Raw genomic sequence first — 15,404 nt, forward strand, 5'->3', positions numbered from 1 at the left:
CTCTTTCCGAAACTGATTTTTGATTGAATATATTTAGTTAAACTGTAAATAAGAAACTCACTATAAAGTTTATCGTAGTTTGAAGACCCTAAGCACCAATGTTTGCATGAATTTTTTGATTGCTCTGTGGAAGTTCTCACAGAAATTCACAAAGTTTCCAAAGTTGAGGTCTGATCCTTTGCTTACAGAAGATTGTATGTTTTAACTTTCACGGTTTTCATAAAGGCAACTATAATTTTTCAGGTTTCTGAAATGCGAATATTTCCACGTATAAGGGTTCCCCAGGAAATAAGTGATCAGCTTTTGCATGAAATGGAGATCTCTATTCTTGAATTGTTGGCCGAAGAGGAAAATAATGAGAGGCACTTACCTGATATTTTCTTAAAATGTTCTCTCTTGTCTAACCTACTATATGGTTATTTCTTCACAAGGTTTGTCACTGTAAAGTCATCCTCTTTCTATTTGGTTATAACTTCGGTACTGAGGTTATGTTGTTTATATTTGCAAATAGAAGTAGAATAATTAACAATTTTTGGATAGACCTCCAATTAGACTTGTACATTAGGAGGGGCAAAAAAGGGGTTCTAGAAGGCAATGTATCAGAATAATTAGTATTACTGACTGCCTGTATAGCGAGAAAAAATAAGTTGAAAACTTAATAAGGATTAAGGAGTACTGGGTATTGAGTAAATGAGAACTAGTGTTAGGTATGGCTAGGAGGCTTGAAGCATCTAAGAATCCTTCTATTCGGCTCGGCTGTGCCTTCTTACATCGGGGAGGATGCATGATTTCTTCAAAAAAGCATTGCACTATTCAGTCTTCTATGTTACCAATTTCGCCTACCTTTGTTTAGTTCTTGCAACCACGCAATCAACTTGAAGGAAGATACAATGATTCCAAATACTATCATATTGTTAATTCCATCACCGTAATTATGAGATTGAGAGACTGGTGAAAGAGATGCTACAGGCAAATGTCACAAGGCCGATCACAAGTCTTAGTGAAGAAAAAAGATGGGAGTCGGGATTTTGCATGGACTATAGGATGCTTAATAAAGTCACAATCTTGAATTGATTTCCTCTCCCCATCAATGACGATTTGGTGAACTAGGATGGGCAACCATCTTTTCCAAATTGGATTGATGGCAGACTATTATTAGATTAGAATGAGGGAAAATGATGTTGATATGACTCAATTTTGTATACATGAAGTCCATTGCTAGTTTGTAATATATCCTTTAGTTTGACCAAGGCACTCTTCACTTTCCAATAAGGACACCAAGATTTAGCTTGATTAATTCTCTGTTAGCGACAATATCAACATAGTTCCTATGTACATATAGCAACCCCTTTTGGGGAGGGTCCTTGATATAACTCAACATCCAAATTAATGCATCCCTGTGATTGTCACAAGGAGAAGTGGGAAAGCATCTCATAAAGTCTTCTCACTAGTTTTTGATACTACCTCTGTCCCTTTTGAGAAATTTTATTGTCCCTTTTTATAGGACTCCATACAAAATTTCTACTGCATTAATTATTTCATTACCAAAATACTCTTATTTTTTTTACATATTATTTTGTAACTAATGACTTAGCAATAAATGTTATGAAGGGTAAACTTGGAAAAACTAAACTAATTGTTAACAATTTAATACTTTAATTTTGGTAATTCCCGTGATTTAGTCAACTAGGCTCTATACTTAGGGATAGTGGTAGTAACTGAGTAGGGCTCTCATTGATCTGGTAGCGGTTAACATATTATAAGTGTTGGTTGGTTTACTGTCTAACATTTTAGTTTCTTTCTTCTAAAATGTCAAGAGAATTTTTCTCAGCGAGATTACAAAACTAGCCTTTGATTGGGTAATCTTAATTCCAAGAAATATATTAATTGACTTAGGTCTAGGTCTTTTTAGTTTTAGTGCTCAAAAAGTGTTGTTTGTACATTAAATAAAGCAACCATTTCCATGAAGTAATAATATCAACTTTGAAATGTGAGAACTTTTTAGTGGTAACTTGTCTCCTAATTATCAACTCTCTTTCTCTCTCTAACCAACTGAGTTATTCCGTGTTTTCAATCCCATAGTTAAAATCTCCTCTATAATTAATTGCTTGTAGTCTTGAGACTCGTGTCACCTGTTTTGCACCATTATTTCTGTTGAAAGTGTGAGATTTTAGAGAAAAGGAGGAGAGAAAATAATAAGGGTTTGAATATTATTGATAATAGCTTAATGTTTACTTGATTACAATAGACTCAATACTAATCTCTATTTATAGAGAAACATAGACTAAATCCTAAATTAGGAATAAATCATAATAATAATAAGAGATATTCTAAGATATCTCTATAATTATAAATTGATCCTAAGAAATAATTTAAGATACTCTAATATAATATAAAAGATATTATAAGATATTTTTTAATATTCTAACAATTTCCATCTCTATATTTAGTTTTGATAGATGCTTTTATGTTCTTTCAGGAAATTAAATGTTTCATTATGTTCAAAGTTAAGGCAATACTTGCAACAGATGCTTAATTATGCTGTCAGAATCATTCAAGAAGACAGTGACCACCAGGCTAGTTGCTTAAGTTATGATCCTACATGTGAGGATACAGGTTCTCTCACTGCTTCTATTCATTGTTTTCTATCATCACCTATATTTTGTGAGTGGAGGGATCAAAATTTGGACTGTGTTCCATTTGGTGAGGTTATCCAATCTGTGGAGAGACTTTTGAAAGCCTTTGCTAATCTATATGATGGTTATTCTCAACATTTGATGAGTCTTCAGTCCGATATGATCATGCAAGATACAGCCTCTACTGATAGTATTCAAAGTTCCTGCTCGTATGACATAAGTAAAAGCAGGATTTTGGATATGGAGTTGGATGTTAATGAAGAATCAAGAGATGGGGATAGTTTAGCTGTTGCGAAAAGAATCGGCACTGGTGTGTCATCTGTAGAGAAGTGGAAACTTGGCATGATATCACTTATTTCCTGTTTTTGCTCTGCTTCTCATGTTCTTACGTGGGAAACACTCTTCAAACTAATGGAGAAAGAGTATGATCCCAAGGTAGACTTTTGACAGTCATATTTACTTAGGATTGACAGATTTATTTGTTCAATGTTAATATTTTCTTTGTTTTTTGAACAATTTCTTCCTATTTATAGGGTTTTAGATAAGAATGGAGGGAGGAGAAATAATAAAGACTTTGAATTGTAATTATGATATAATATAAAAGAATGACGAAGCACAAAACATTTTTTATAAAAATATTAGACTCCTAATTCTACTTAAAAAAGCCTTAGAATTTGGGTTGAGCCTAACTCAGCCATACAAACTGACTTGTAAGGTGAGGGATGCCTCCCATTTATGAACATATTTTCAGACCATATTTCATCTAATGTAGGACTCTCGACAATAAGTAAACTAATTTTGATAAATATTAGACTCCTATAACCTAATCCCAAGTTAAATTAAATAAGGAAACAAATCATGGAATATAAAAAATATGGAAAATAATCCTAAGAAATAATATAATCCTAGGAAATAATAATATAAGGTAGGTCTTAGTAGGGATATTGAGGGTTAGAACGTTGGAACTTTATACTTGTTCTGTTCGTGTAAAGGTTGGAACTTTATACTTGTTCTGTTGGTGTAAAGGTTGGAACTTTATACTGAGAGAGGAGAAAAAAGAGATGTGTCATGAGGGTATGAGGATTGAGGGGTTGGTGGCTGGCTGGAGCAGTGGGTTGCCAGGGAAATGATGCAAAAACCTAAATATAAATTAAAATATGAAACTTTAGTTCATAATAAGTTCCTGGCAGTCTTTGACACTGAACTTTTTATCGTTATATCTTATGGTTATAATGTTTCAGAGAGATGTTGTGACAACCTATCATGGTGGTCTGTTCTATAATTTACCTTGACACAAAAGACTAACTCTTATTTACTCTAATCCTAGAATGTCAATCCATATTAAATAAGGAAACTAATCATGATAATTACAAGACTCCTTATTGTAACTAACTAAAATATACGGAAATCAGACATGACTCAATTATTATAAGATATTTCTATATATTCTATCACTTGTTCTAACACTTGACATTTATGTGATTTTCATCCTTTCTAAATTCAGGTGCGTGGAAAAGTATTGTATCATCTCTGTGCACATCCTCATTGGTCCTCTGCTTCAAGATTAATTGATTTGGTATGAATTATCTGGGTCCAGATTTCCATAAACTATGTGTATGTGCACACATACCAAAATTTGCTTTGTGTTTTGCAGGTTAATGTAATGAACAATATCATTACAGAGCAAGTTGGACTTAAGCTTGCCTGTGGAAATGTTTTGACTTCTACCCATGTTTTGCTGTCTAACTTATCTTCCCTGGATGCTGTTGGTAAGGAGAAATGTGGTCTGTATTTAAGGGAAGCGGAAACGGAACAGGTATCTTTGAATTTCTATATATTTGGACTTCTGGAGAAGATTTCTTTATAGGAGTAATCATTTACTAAAACTTTCTCTAAAGTCTAAACAATTAGATAAAATCACCATTGAGACAGAAAAAAGGAGAAATAGAGAGAAAATGATGAGTGGGAAAATCTACAAAATCAGAGTAATATATAGTACATAAACTAACAACTAATTACAAACATTTAAAAAAAAAATCTGAGTAATATATAGTATTAGTTGAAAATTTGTTTAGAACATTTGCAATTATTGTGTAGATTTGATATAGATCTTCATGTAAATGGGAATATAATCTCCTATATTTATTTTGAGTAGGGATCCTTTCCATTTCTCAAAAGAAATGGAGAGCTCAGTTACTAATGTTTTGGGTGTATAAAAGTTCAATTATACAAGATAAATGTCACAATTTCCAAACCATAGGCATTTATACACGAAAAACGTTAGTAGTGGAGGAAATGGAGAGGATCTTAACCTGTTTATTTTGTATTTATCACTTTAAGCTATGTAAAATGGACTTTGTTGTGTCGTTGAAACAAATTTTTGTTTCGAACATTATGTCTCTTTGTCTCTGTCGTTATGGTATCTAGATCCTGACAGAGGGGCTCTAAAAGTTCTGCCTACGTAGTGGTCTCTTTGTCTTCTTAAGGACAAATTTTTTTGGCAAACATGTTTCCTTTTCTATTTTTGCCTTTTCCTGTCGTGTTATATCTTTCCTATGTGTTCCCTATACTGTCTAATGCTGCCCAATTTTTTTCGGACTAGATCACCACCACCATGGATGGAATATCCCAATCTATGTAACCCTAAAGTTGTAGGTTTAGAAGGCCACCCACATTCTCCTACCCGCTAAAACCAACTTCACGTTTTAAAGAACAACCCCCATCCTCTACCGTTGCTCACTGCACATCTAGGGAGCTTCCAACCGATTCTTCTGCTGCTCAGGTCGTCAGACCACATCGGTTCTACCACTCTACTTTCTTGTTTTAGGACGTCATCAACTTATAATCATAAAGATATCTTAGAATATGTCTCATTATTATTATTATACTTTGTTCCTGATTTATGATTGATTCTATATTTCTCTATAAATAGAGATTAGTATCGAGTCATTTGTAATCACGTTAGCATAAAACTAATTATCAATAATATTCAAACCCTTATTATTTTTTCTCATCATTTTCTCTAAAATCCCACAACTTCAACAACTACAGTTACTAAAACCACTATTGTCTTGAATGATTGTGATAGAACACTGCAAATTAAGAGAAATGAGGGCTCAAATAGTGGGGTCCACTCAACCAAGTCACACACTTCACACACTTTCAATTTGTTGAATGATGGATGGGAGGAATAAATGCTAGTAACAATGTCCCTTATTCTACTGATATTCCATTAAAGAGGGGGAAGTGAGAAAGACATTCAGTTTCAAGAAGGATGAATGAAAGGAATAAAAGCTAATTAATAATGTCATTTATTTTATGTTATAAGAATAAGGGAATAGGAAGAGGGGAGACATTCAGAAAATATTCTAAGAAACAATTAGGGGAATTCTTTCTCTGGTTACGAGCAATTCTGCTCTGGTTTAGGAGTTCTTAGAACTCTGATTTATTTCTTTTTCTGCATTTTCATATTTCCAGCATTGTAAGAGTTTCAGAGCTCGTCAATTCAAGTTAATAAAATTCTGTTTTCTATCATTGGTCCGACCTGCCGGATAGAGATAGAAGCTAGCGAAACCGAATGCCACCGAAAATGTCTGACAAAGTTGAGGCTTTGAAGATAAGAATGGCTGAGATGGAAGATTCATTGCGTCAAACCTTGGATGAATTTCGTCATGCTATTTTGACAGAGTTCGCAAAACTGTTGAATTGGCCTACACCTGAGGTGTCGCAGATAACTGAGGGGCCAATTACGGAATACAAGATGGCAGTGAAGAAGGTGGAGCTGGCGTCATTTGATGGTGATGATCCAGTAGGGTGAATCACGCGAGCAGAGACATATTTTGAGGTACAGGGAATATCTGAAGAAGTGAAGGTTCGTTTGGCGAAAATTAGCATGGAGGAAGCAACCATTCATTGGTTTAATCTTCTATGTGAAACGGAGGATGACCTCACATGGTTAAAGTTGAAGGAAGCGTTGATTGAGAGATATGGAGGAAGAAAGAGCGATAATCCATTCGAAGAATTGAAAGATCTTCAACAAACTGGAGATGTGGAAGGGTACATTTTAGATTTCGAATATTTCTCTTCCCAGGTTATGCGTCTCCCCGAAGAACAATACCTTGGGTATTTTTTGGGTGGCCTCCAACCAGAGGTACGTTTGCGAGTAAGGACCTTCAACCCTAAGACACGTGTGGAAGCGATGAAGTTGGCTCGTGATGTTGAAACAGAGTTACGGAGCGTGTTGAATTACAGGAAAAGCGGAGGTGGAGGTCGTTCGCGAAGCTGGAAAGGGGGAAGAGAAGGAAGTAATGGGCTTACTAATAGAAACGGATCTGGACTGAGTTTTTTTCCAGGCCCAAACAAGGGAAAGGCAAGTTTTGGGGGAACCCAATCCAAAAATACTCTAACTGGGTCAAATCCTATCCCGGAATTAAGCATGCAAGGAGGCAACCTTAATCAATACCAAACACGAACAAATGGCAATGAGGAGCGACGGGGGAACCACGAAAATCGCAATCGGAGAACTAAGCATCTTCCATATTCTGAATTAATGGAACGTAAGGCGCGAGGCCTCTGTTTTCGATGTGGGGAAATGTTTCATCCTCTTCATCAGTGTGCTGAAAAACAGCTGCGTTTGGTAATTCTGGGGGACGATGAAGTGGCGGACGATGCCGGTGAAGTCCTAGCTATCGAATTGAAGGAAGGGGAGGAAGACGTTGCAGTAAGATGCAACTCTGCAGTGCTGTGCAGAATAGCAGAGGAAGGCAGAGCTCGAAATTGGTTCCCTTTTCCCCTACGTTTGGAAGGTACCGTGAAGGGTATACCGGTCACGATGATGGTGGACACTGGTGCTACTCATAATTTTGTGACTCCTCAAATGGCTGCAGTTCTGCAGCTTCCATTAGAACAGATCCCAGCTACGAATGCAAAATTTGGAAACGGTTCCTGTGTGGCCATAACAGAAAAGTGTGAGAAGTTTGACATTCAAATTGGAAGGTTCCAGACCACTGTTGAAGCTTACATAGTGGAATTACAAGGTGAGGACATGATTTTAGGAGTGGCTTGGCTGCATAAGTTAGGCAAGGTGTTATTTGATTGGGAAGAAATGACAATTTGCTTGGACTGGAAGGGGAAAACTGTGAAGCTGCAGTGTCAAAATTCGGAGAATTGGAGAATCAATCGGGAAAAAGAACTTAATGTTGTTACCACGAATATACTAAAGCCAAGAAAAATCATAACATGGGAAGGGAATAAGGAAACCATCAGCTGGGAACCTGGAAGTCTGCTACAGAATCAATGTCTTAATGTTAGCCTTGAGGACAAGGCTCATTTTGAAGCGGATGGCAATGATAAAACACTGCAAATTAAGAGAAATGAGGGCCCAAATAGTGGGGTCCACTCAACCAAGTCACACACTTCACACACATTCAGTTTGTTGAATGATGGATGGGAGGAATAAATGCTAGTAACAATGTCCCTTATTCTACTGATATTCCATTAAAGAGGGGGAAGTGAGAAAGACATTCAGTTTCAAGAAGGATGAATGAAAGGAATAAAAGCTAATTAATAATGTCATTTATTTTATGTTATAAGAATGAGGGAATAGGAAGAGGGGAGACATTCAGAAAATATTCTAAGAAACAATTAGGGGAATTCTTTCTCTGGTTAGGAGCAATTCTGCTCTGATTTAGGAGTTCTTAGAACTCTGGTTTATTTCTTTTTCTGCATTTTCATATTTCTAGCATTGTAAGAGCTTCAGAGCTCATCAATTCAAGTTAATAAAATTCTGTTTTCTATCACCACCATCGTGAAGGGTATTCCAATTTTTATCCGACTAGATCACCACCACCATGGATGGAATATCCCAATCTATGTAACCCTAAAGTTGTAGGTTTAGAAGGCCACCCACATTCTCCTACCCGCTAAAACCAACTTCACGTTTTAAAGAACAACCCCCATCCTCTACCTTTGCTGACTGCACATCTAGGGAGTTTCCAACCGATTCTTCTGCTGCTCAGGTCGTCAGACCACGTCGGTTCTACCACTCTACTTTCTTGTTTTAGGACGTCATCAATTTATAATCATAGAGATATCTTAGAATATGTCTCATTATTATTATTATGCTTTGTTCCTGATTTATGATTGATTCTATATTTCTCTATAAATAGAGATTAGTATCGAGTCATTTGTAATCACGTTAGCATAAAACTATTATCAATAATATTCAAACCCTTATTATTTTTTCTCATCATTTTCTCTAAAATCCCACAACTTCAACAATTACAGTTACTAAAACCACTATTGTCTTGAATGATTGGAGGTCAGGACAACCAATTGGCACCAAATGTGAGTCTCATGGCCTTTACCAACTATCCACCCCATTATGTCTTTGTTGTGCCATAGATTTCCCTTGTAGGCTGTAGCACACATGCTCAGTTGGGTCATTAAAGAGTTTCCAAAATCTTGAAGTTGGTGATGCGCCACTCCGTGTTAAGTTTGCATCGTAAGTCGTTCGACTCAGAGTGCATACTCTTTTTGAATTTTCCGTTTGAGTTAATAAACGAACTTCGTTCTTTTTTGTTTTAGTTTACTCTGATGTTTGGGGTCATTGTTGTACTTTTTCTACTCTTAGGTTCCAATATTTGTTACATTTATTGATGATTTCTAACATGTGATTATTTTTGATGAAAAAAATAGACATAGATTATTTTTCATCTTTGAGCATTTAGGAGATTAAAACTTAGTTTGTTGTTTGAGTTTTCCATCGGACTTTACGTAGTGATAATGTCTGTGGATATTTCTCTCAACAATTTCATCAAACTTCAATGGATTCTAATGACACTTTTCATTAAGAGTGTGTTTGGTTGTGAGGATAATGTGAGAATAGAGAAATAGGTGAGAAAGAATGTTATAAGAGAGAAATATGTGAGAAATAAAGTCGATTTGAAGTTGTCAAAATATGTTTCTGTTTAATATCCCTCAAGTATAGGAATTCGGTTGAATAAGAGTAATAGTAGAGATTTAGTTATATATGAGTACTAATAGGGATTTAGTTGTATATGAGTACTAATAGGATTTGGTTGTTTAGTAATCTAGTATGTATATATATATATCTGATGTATTGCCAACATATTTTTCAATTCAATTAATATAATTTTACTGTAATTCTTGAGAGAAGTATTGTTTAGAAGAAGAGAAATATGAAAGAAATAGAGAAGATAGAAGTGTTGGTTATTTATAAAAGTACGATAATGTCCTCAAACCACTGTTTCATTAAATTACTTCAATTTTAGAATAATTTATCCTTTACATATTTAAATTTAGAATTATTTGAGATAGTTAATGCAACTACTTATTTAATTATTAATCATTTTATTACAATTAATTAATTAATTATATAGTGAGTATGTGAACGTCATACGTAAAATAAAAAACTGCAGTATAAGTTAGTGTGAACTCTTTAGAAAAAAATAGTGACATACATGAAAAAGACAGGAATGGAAAAACAAAAAATTGAAGCTAGCTCTCTTTCTCTCGTCTTAATCTCTTTCCTAACAAACAGCCCCTAAACGTCTTATGTTGATACACCTCAAATAGGATTGTCAAACACAAAAATTGACACCTCATTGAAACCCCTCAGACCCTTCTTCCTATTTTGGTTTTGGGGATGCTGTTTTGAGAGGTTGCTATCTCTTAAATCACATGCCCTCACATGTTTTGTCTGCTGCTGCTGTCTCTCTCCTAGTAATTTGTCGGCTCGATTACACAAGTACGTCTTCCTTGATATTAAGTTTTTATTTTATTTTTTTATATTGGGTTTAGTTCATCCTTACAAAATGGCTTGTAAGGTAAGAAATGGTTCTCTTTATAAACTATGTTTAGGCCTTATCTCTACTCAATGTGGGACTTGGGTTTTTCCCAATTCACCACTCTCACGTCCAACATTATTGGACTTGGTGTATGGATATAAGTGGCGGGTGACCCGAATTAGGCTCTGATACCAAATTAAGTTTTTATATTGGACCTAACTAATTCTTACAAGCTGACTTGTACGGTGAAAGTTGTCTCTCTTTATAAACTATGTTTAGGCTTTATCTCTACTCAATGTGAGACTTGGGTTTTTTGTTACAATTCTACGCCTTACGATCATGCAAGCCTCCTCCTGATCTTAAGTAGGATCTCCATCTTGACAACATTGGCTCCCCCTATTGACCATTCAACTGCTTGGCTAGACATATCACCATTGCCCACCACACTCCTTGGTGCACATTTCTACCTAAATCTGTCAAGTATGTAGATATTACTAGAAACTCACCAAACAAATCTGATTTTTAGCTTTGATAGGTAAGTTAAACTTTTATCCCACCATGCTTTTGAATTGTTTAAATATGGTGAAGGCATCAGACTCCGTCTTCAGAATATATATCCAAGTGAGTTGATTAAATGCTTCAGAATTCAGTAAATCCAAATGCTCTTCTCTCTCACTCTCTATCTTTTTTTTTTTTTTTTTTTCTGTCTCTCTCTAAATTTTTTTTCCTTCTGGTTATCAGCTCTTTGGTACATGGTTGCTGGCATTTTCTATGATAGTACATATATTCATATTTTTTCGTAACTATAGCTTGTACTCTGTTTCATATCTTTGGATGGTGCTTCTGTTCATCAGAGGCAAAATTTTGAAATGAACATGTTTTGTTGTTATATATAATGTTATTGTTATGAAATTAAGTAGCTATTGATTTAATCATGCAGTGCTTTCAATCAATAGGAAACGTGGTGCATAACCTTTCAAAAGTTGATCTTGATTGGTTTGGGCGGGTGAAGCTTATTGATTGCATTTGTAATCTTATTTCACTCCATCCTCAAATTGGTCAGGTGATTTTTATAATTTTCTTTGCCTGATGTTTATATTTGTCTGGATTCCATGAGAATGTCCTATGGACGAGAGAGAGAGAGAGAGAGGAGAAATAATTCTTAAATGTTTCTGATGAAAATGATTTTCATTGTGTGATTTCAGTTATTATAACAGTATATATCAAAATTCAGTTATTATAACAGTATATATCAAAATTCAGTTAGACTTAAATGAATCTTACTATTGCAACTTTCAGTAACAGAAAAATAGCAGCACTGATTAACTCGCTAATAACTACATAGTGACTACTTGTATTAGTTCCAACTTCAGTGCTTATCCATTATTTTTTCTCTTTTGACAGACAATGATAGAAAGATTACTTTTGATGCTAAATGATAACGATTATCGAGTTCGGTTATCTTTTGCAAGGAGGGTTGGTGTTCTTTTCCAAACATGGGATGGTCATGAAGAGCTTTTTCATGACTTATGGTGAGTTGCATTTCAAATGATATCGACAAGGCAATATTTTTATTGAAATAGGTTTTGCTCAACTTGATGCTTAATGGTCGTTGTTTTACAACTAGACCTTATTTACTTGGTGATTGTTAAGTTTTCATATTAAGCCTAACTTCATCCTTACAAAATGACAAAATGAGCTTGTAAGGTTAGGGATGCCTCTTTCTATAAACTGTTAGGGCTTTATCTCCATTCAATGTGAGACTTGAATTTTTCCCAATATACCCCTCACGCCCAACACTATTGGGCTTGATGCATGGATATAAATCGGGGCTGGACCGAATCGACAGGCTCCTGATACCATGTTAAGTTTTTATATTGGGCCTAATTCATTGTTACAAAACCTGCTTGTAAGGTTTGAGATGCTTCTCTTTATAAAAAAAAAATCATGTTTAGGTCTTCTCTATTCAATGGTGACTTGAGTTTTTTGGATGGTAGAAATTGTTGTTTGCCATTATCCAACTATAGTAAATATTCATTAGCACTTCCATGTATTAGGAATTCAAATGTTGTTGTATCTGGGCCTTCTAGTCCAGCAGTCTAACTGCTTTCTGTTAATGCCAGCTATATCTCTGTTAGTCCAGCTGTACCTGCCTTGGGCAGTTTTCTGTTAGTGCCGGCTGTATCTGCTTTAGGAAGTTACAGTTGTCAACTATTTGTACAATAGTTGTGTTATTTTGACACAAGATGTGACAACTAAATTTGACCCAATTTAGATGGTTAATGCAATTCAAATACATGGTTACTTATATTTAGCAGATGGTTAATGCATATAGCAAACTGTCACAACTCATTAACCATTTATTGAATGCAATTAATCACGATTTTAAGCATCATTAACCACAATTTTTCTGTGTATGCTTGAACACAAATCGTGGTTGGTGAATATCATGTATATTTGAATACTATAAAATCATGTAATCTTATTGGAAAAAACCCTAGTCCCATATTGTTAAGAGATAGAGTTCTATAATAATTTATAAATAGTGACACTCCTCTCTTTGCAAGTCGGTTTTGTGAGGATGATGAGTTAAGCCCAATATAAAAACCTAAGAAATCTCAACGCAATTTGAATGATAAATGAATATCATGTATATTTGAACTCTTGAAAATTGTGGTTAATGAGATTCGAGTTTGTGGTTAATTACATTCAAGGGATGGTTGTTTGGTTGACACCTTGTTATATACTTTAACCATCAACTGAACATAATTGACCACATATATAAACTGCATTAACCATTCAGTTGTCGAACTTTTTTGTCAATTTTGTTTGTCAAAATATAATTTCTCTTTGTATTCAGATTCAGAGTGAACAATATTCAGATTTAATATGCTTAGCTTCTCTAAATTCTATGAATTCAGAATTCAAAACAAAAAACATGTGTGCGTAGGTTATGGTGGTCACACATTGAACCTTCATATAAGGAAATCCGTTATCATCCTTTGGCTTTGATTGTTTTTCCAGTTCAAATTTTGGTGTTCCTTTGGTGGTCTATTCCAAAGTAAAAGCTATCAATGCAAAGGAGGTGCTAGCTGATGGTCCTCAGCCTCAACCTAAAATGGAAACAGTTTTGATTACTCTGATGCATGTTGCACTACATAGTGAGAAGGTTGAGTTAGAGGTAAACTTATTGATGTGCCATTTCATTTTAACTCTTTTTTAACTTTTTGATCCTTTCTTGGGCTGCTGTGTAATGGTATTCTAGTGTATGCATCAAAAAATGGTCGAGTTTTCTTTTTACCTAGCAGTGCCTTTTGTTTCCTTTCTGATTCTCTTTTATATGCTCAACTCTCTGAATTTGTTATGACTAGGATTCGTTATGTTATTTTGATATCCATTCATATTATTTATGGAGAGTCTTGTGGTTTCTGGGTGATTCTTGATGCCATTTTACAGGCTGTTTTTATGATATGCGTGGTTTCTGCTGTTGATCCTTGTCAAAGGTACACAAAAATTTCGTTGCCATTTTAAAACCACCACTTTAGTGTCTTATGTTTCGTAATGTGTTCTAGGGAATTGGTCTGTGCTGTTCTTGACAATCTTTCGAAAGAGCTTCAGTATATGACTAGAATGAAGGTAATTGTTTTTTACGTGTTTGTTTTAATTTGACCTTGTACAATGGCTATTTGATTGTAATTGTTTATGCTAGGTCCCTGTGTTTGTTTTAATTTGACCTTGTGCAATGGCTTTTTGATTGTAATTGTTTATGCTAGGTCCCTGTTTCTGCAGTTTGGTACTACCAAATGCACGGTGACATAGATTGAAGTTTTTTGAACTTGATCCAAAAGTTTGAGCTTTTTTTTTTCAGAAAAGAAAAATGTATTATTAGATGCAAATTTAATTGTATTTTTTAAAAAGAAGAGCCAATTTCATTAAAAATCAAGAATGTACAAGTTATTCGCCACATGGGGGAGGAAAAATGTCTTCCGAAATGGCAATAGACAAAGATGAAAAACTAAAAAAATCAAGAATGTTGCAAGGTTCTGTATTCTTAATGCACATCATAAATGGACACTTCCATTTTAGACAGTCACAAGCTGCGTGCGAGTGAGTCATACGTTTCAATCCCAAGCAAATATAGGAATTGAAGAGGTGTCCCTAAAGATCAGGGCTCTTTGTCTAATTAATTTGCTAAAGAACTGTAAAATCCACATTTCATAATAATATTTTGGTGTCCTCTATCTCTGCCAATAACCTTTAAATTGTATGAATAGAAATCTCCTCTAGGTTGATATGGCCGCTTTTATTGATCCCACAACATCGTACAAATTATTCAATGAGTGTGACAAAATAAATTGAAATCTTAGATTGTTGACAAGTGAGGTAAGAGTTGAGCTCTATCTGTCCTGTTAGACTTTGCTCTAATATGATCTTAGACAATAACTTGGTTTTACGCTTTTAAACTGCATTCACATTTAGCCTGAGATTAGTACTTCCAAAAATTAATTCGTTATGGTATTGAAGCTTAAAAAATCTTATGATTACTAAATGGTTTTTTTACTTCATTTTCTTTTATGCAGTATTTAGAGGAACTTTTGGGATCACTTATCTTTTGTTGGGTAGCTTGTGGTGTAAGCCTGGCTGCACTTGTCGAGGTAATTTGTTCATTATGTTTGGTATAATCTAGTAATCTACGATTCTATATAAATTGTATTAAATCTTTAGTGAGATTTACTGCAAGGTAATACCTTAGTTTTGCCTCAAGTACTGCTCCACAAAGCCTGTCAGTCGCAAAGGCAATTTGTGTTACTTGTATATAGGACAACAACAAGCTGCGGGTGATACTTTAAAATCCATTTGAAAATGGAAACCAAATTGTGTTTCCAAATTGAAAAGTTGAACCACCGTTTATTTCCAAATTTTCAAAATAAGAAAATGTTTCATATTTTCAAAACCAGCT

At 34.7% G+C, this 15,404-nt stretch overlaps 1 protein-coding gene across 10 annotated transcripts in view; it reads left to right on the top strand.

The window, feature by feature from the left end:
• The window catches only part of LOC101498080 (serine/threonine-protein kinase ATM), an 85,244-nt gene that overhangs the window by 28,988 nt on the left and 40,852 nt on the right, over positions 1-15,404 (top strand). For 6 of the 10 annotated variants that reach the window (XR_012163164.1, XM_073368579.1, XM_073368573.1 and 3 more), the window contains 11 exons: positions 79-168; positions 244-431; positions 2,480-3,071; positions 4,141-4,212; positions 4,291-4,452; positions 11,385-11,507; positions 11,849-11,976; positions 13,469-13,625; positions 13,901-13,947; positions 13,990-14,080; positions 15,025-15,099. Coding sequence is in view for 9 of the 10 variants with exons in the window: in XM_073368579.1 (XP_073224680.1) it covers positions 79-168; positions 244-431; positions 2,480-3,071; positions 4,141-4,212; positions 4,291-4,452; positions 11,385-11,507; positions 11,849-11,976; positions 13,469-13,625; positions 13,901-13,947; positions 13,990-14,080; positions 15,025-15,099 (1,725 nt within the window). In the remaining variant the exon portion in view is untranslated. The remainder of the gene's footprint in view (positions 1-78; positions 169-243; positions 432-2,479; positions 3,072-4,140; positions 4,213-4,290; positions 4,453-11,384; positions 11,508-11,848; positions 11,977-13,468; positions 13,626-13,900; positions 13,948-13,989; positions 14,081-15,024; positions 15,100-15,404) is intronic. The other 4 variants (XM_012716285.3, XM_012716286.3, XM_073368575.1 and 1 more) reach the window with 3 other exon arrangements.

This window comes from Cicer arietinum, chromosome 5 (genome assembly GCF_000331145.2).
Source record: "Cicer arietinum cultivar CDC Frontier isolate Library 1 chromosome 5, Cicar.CDCFrontier_v2.0, whole genome shotgun sequence".
Lineage (NCBI taxonomy): Eukaryota > Viridiplantae > Streptophyta > Magnoliopsida > Fabales > Fabaceae > Cicer > Cicer arietinum.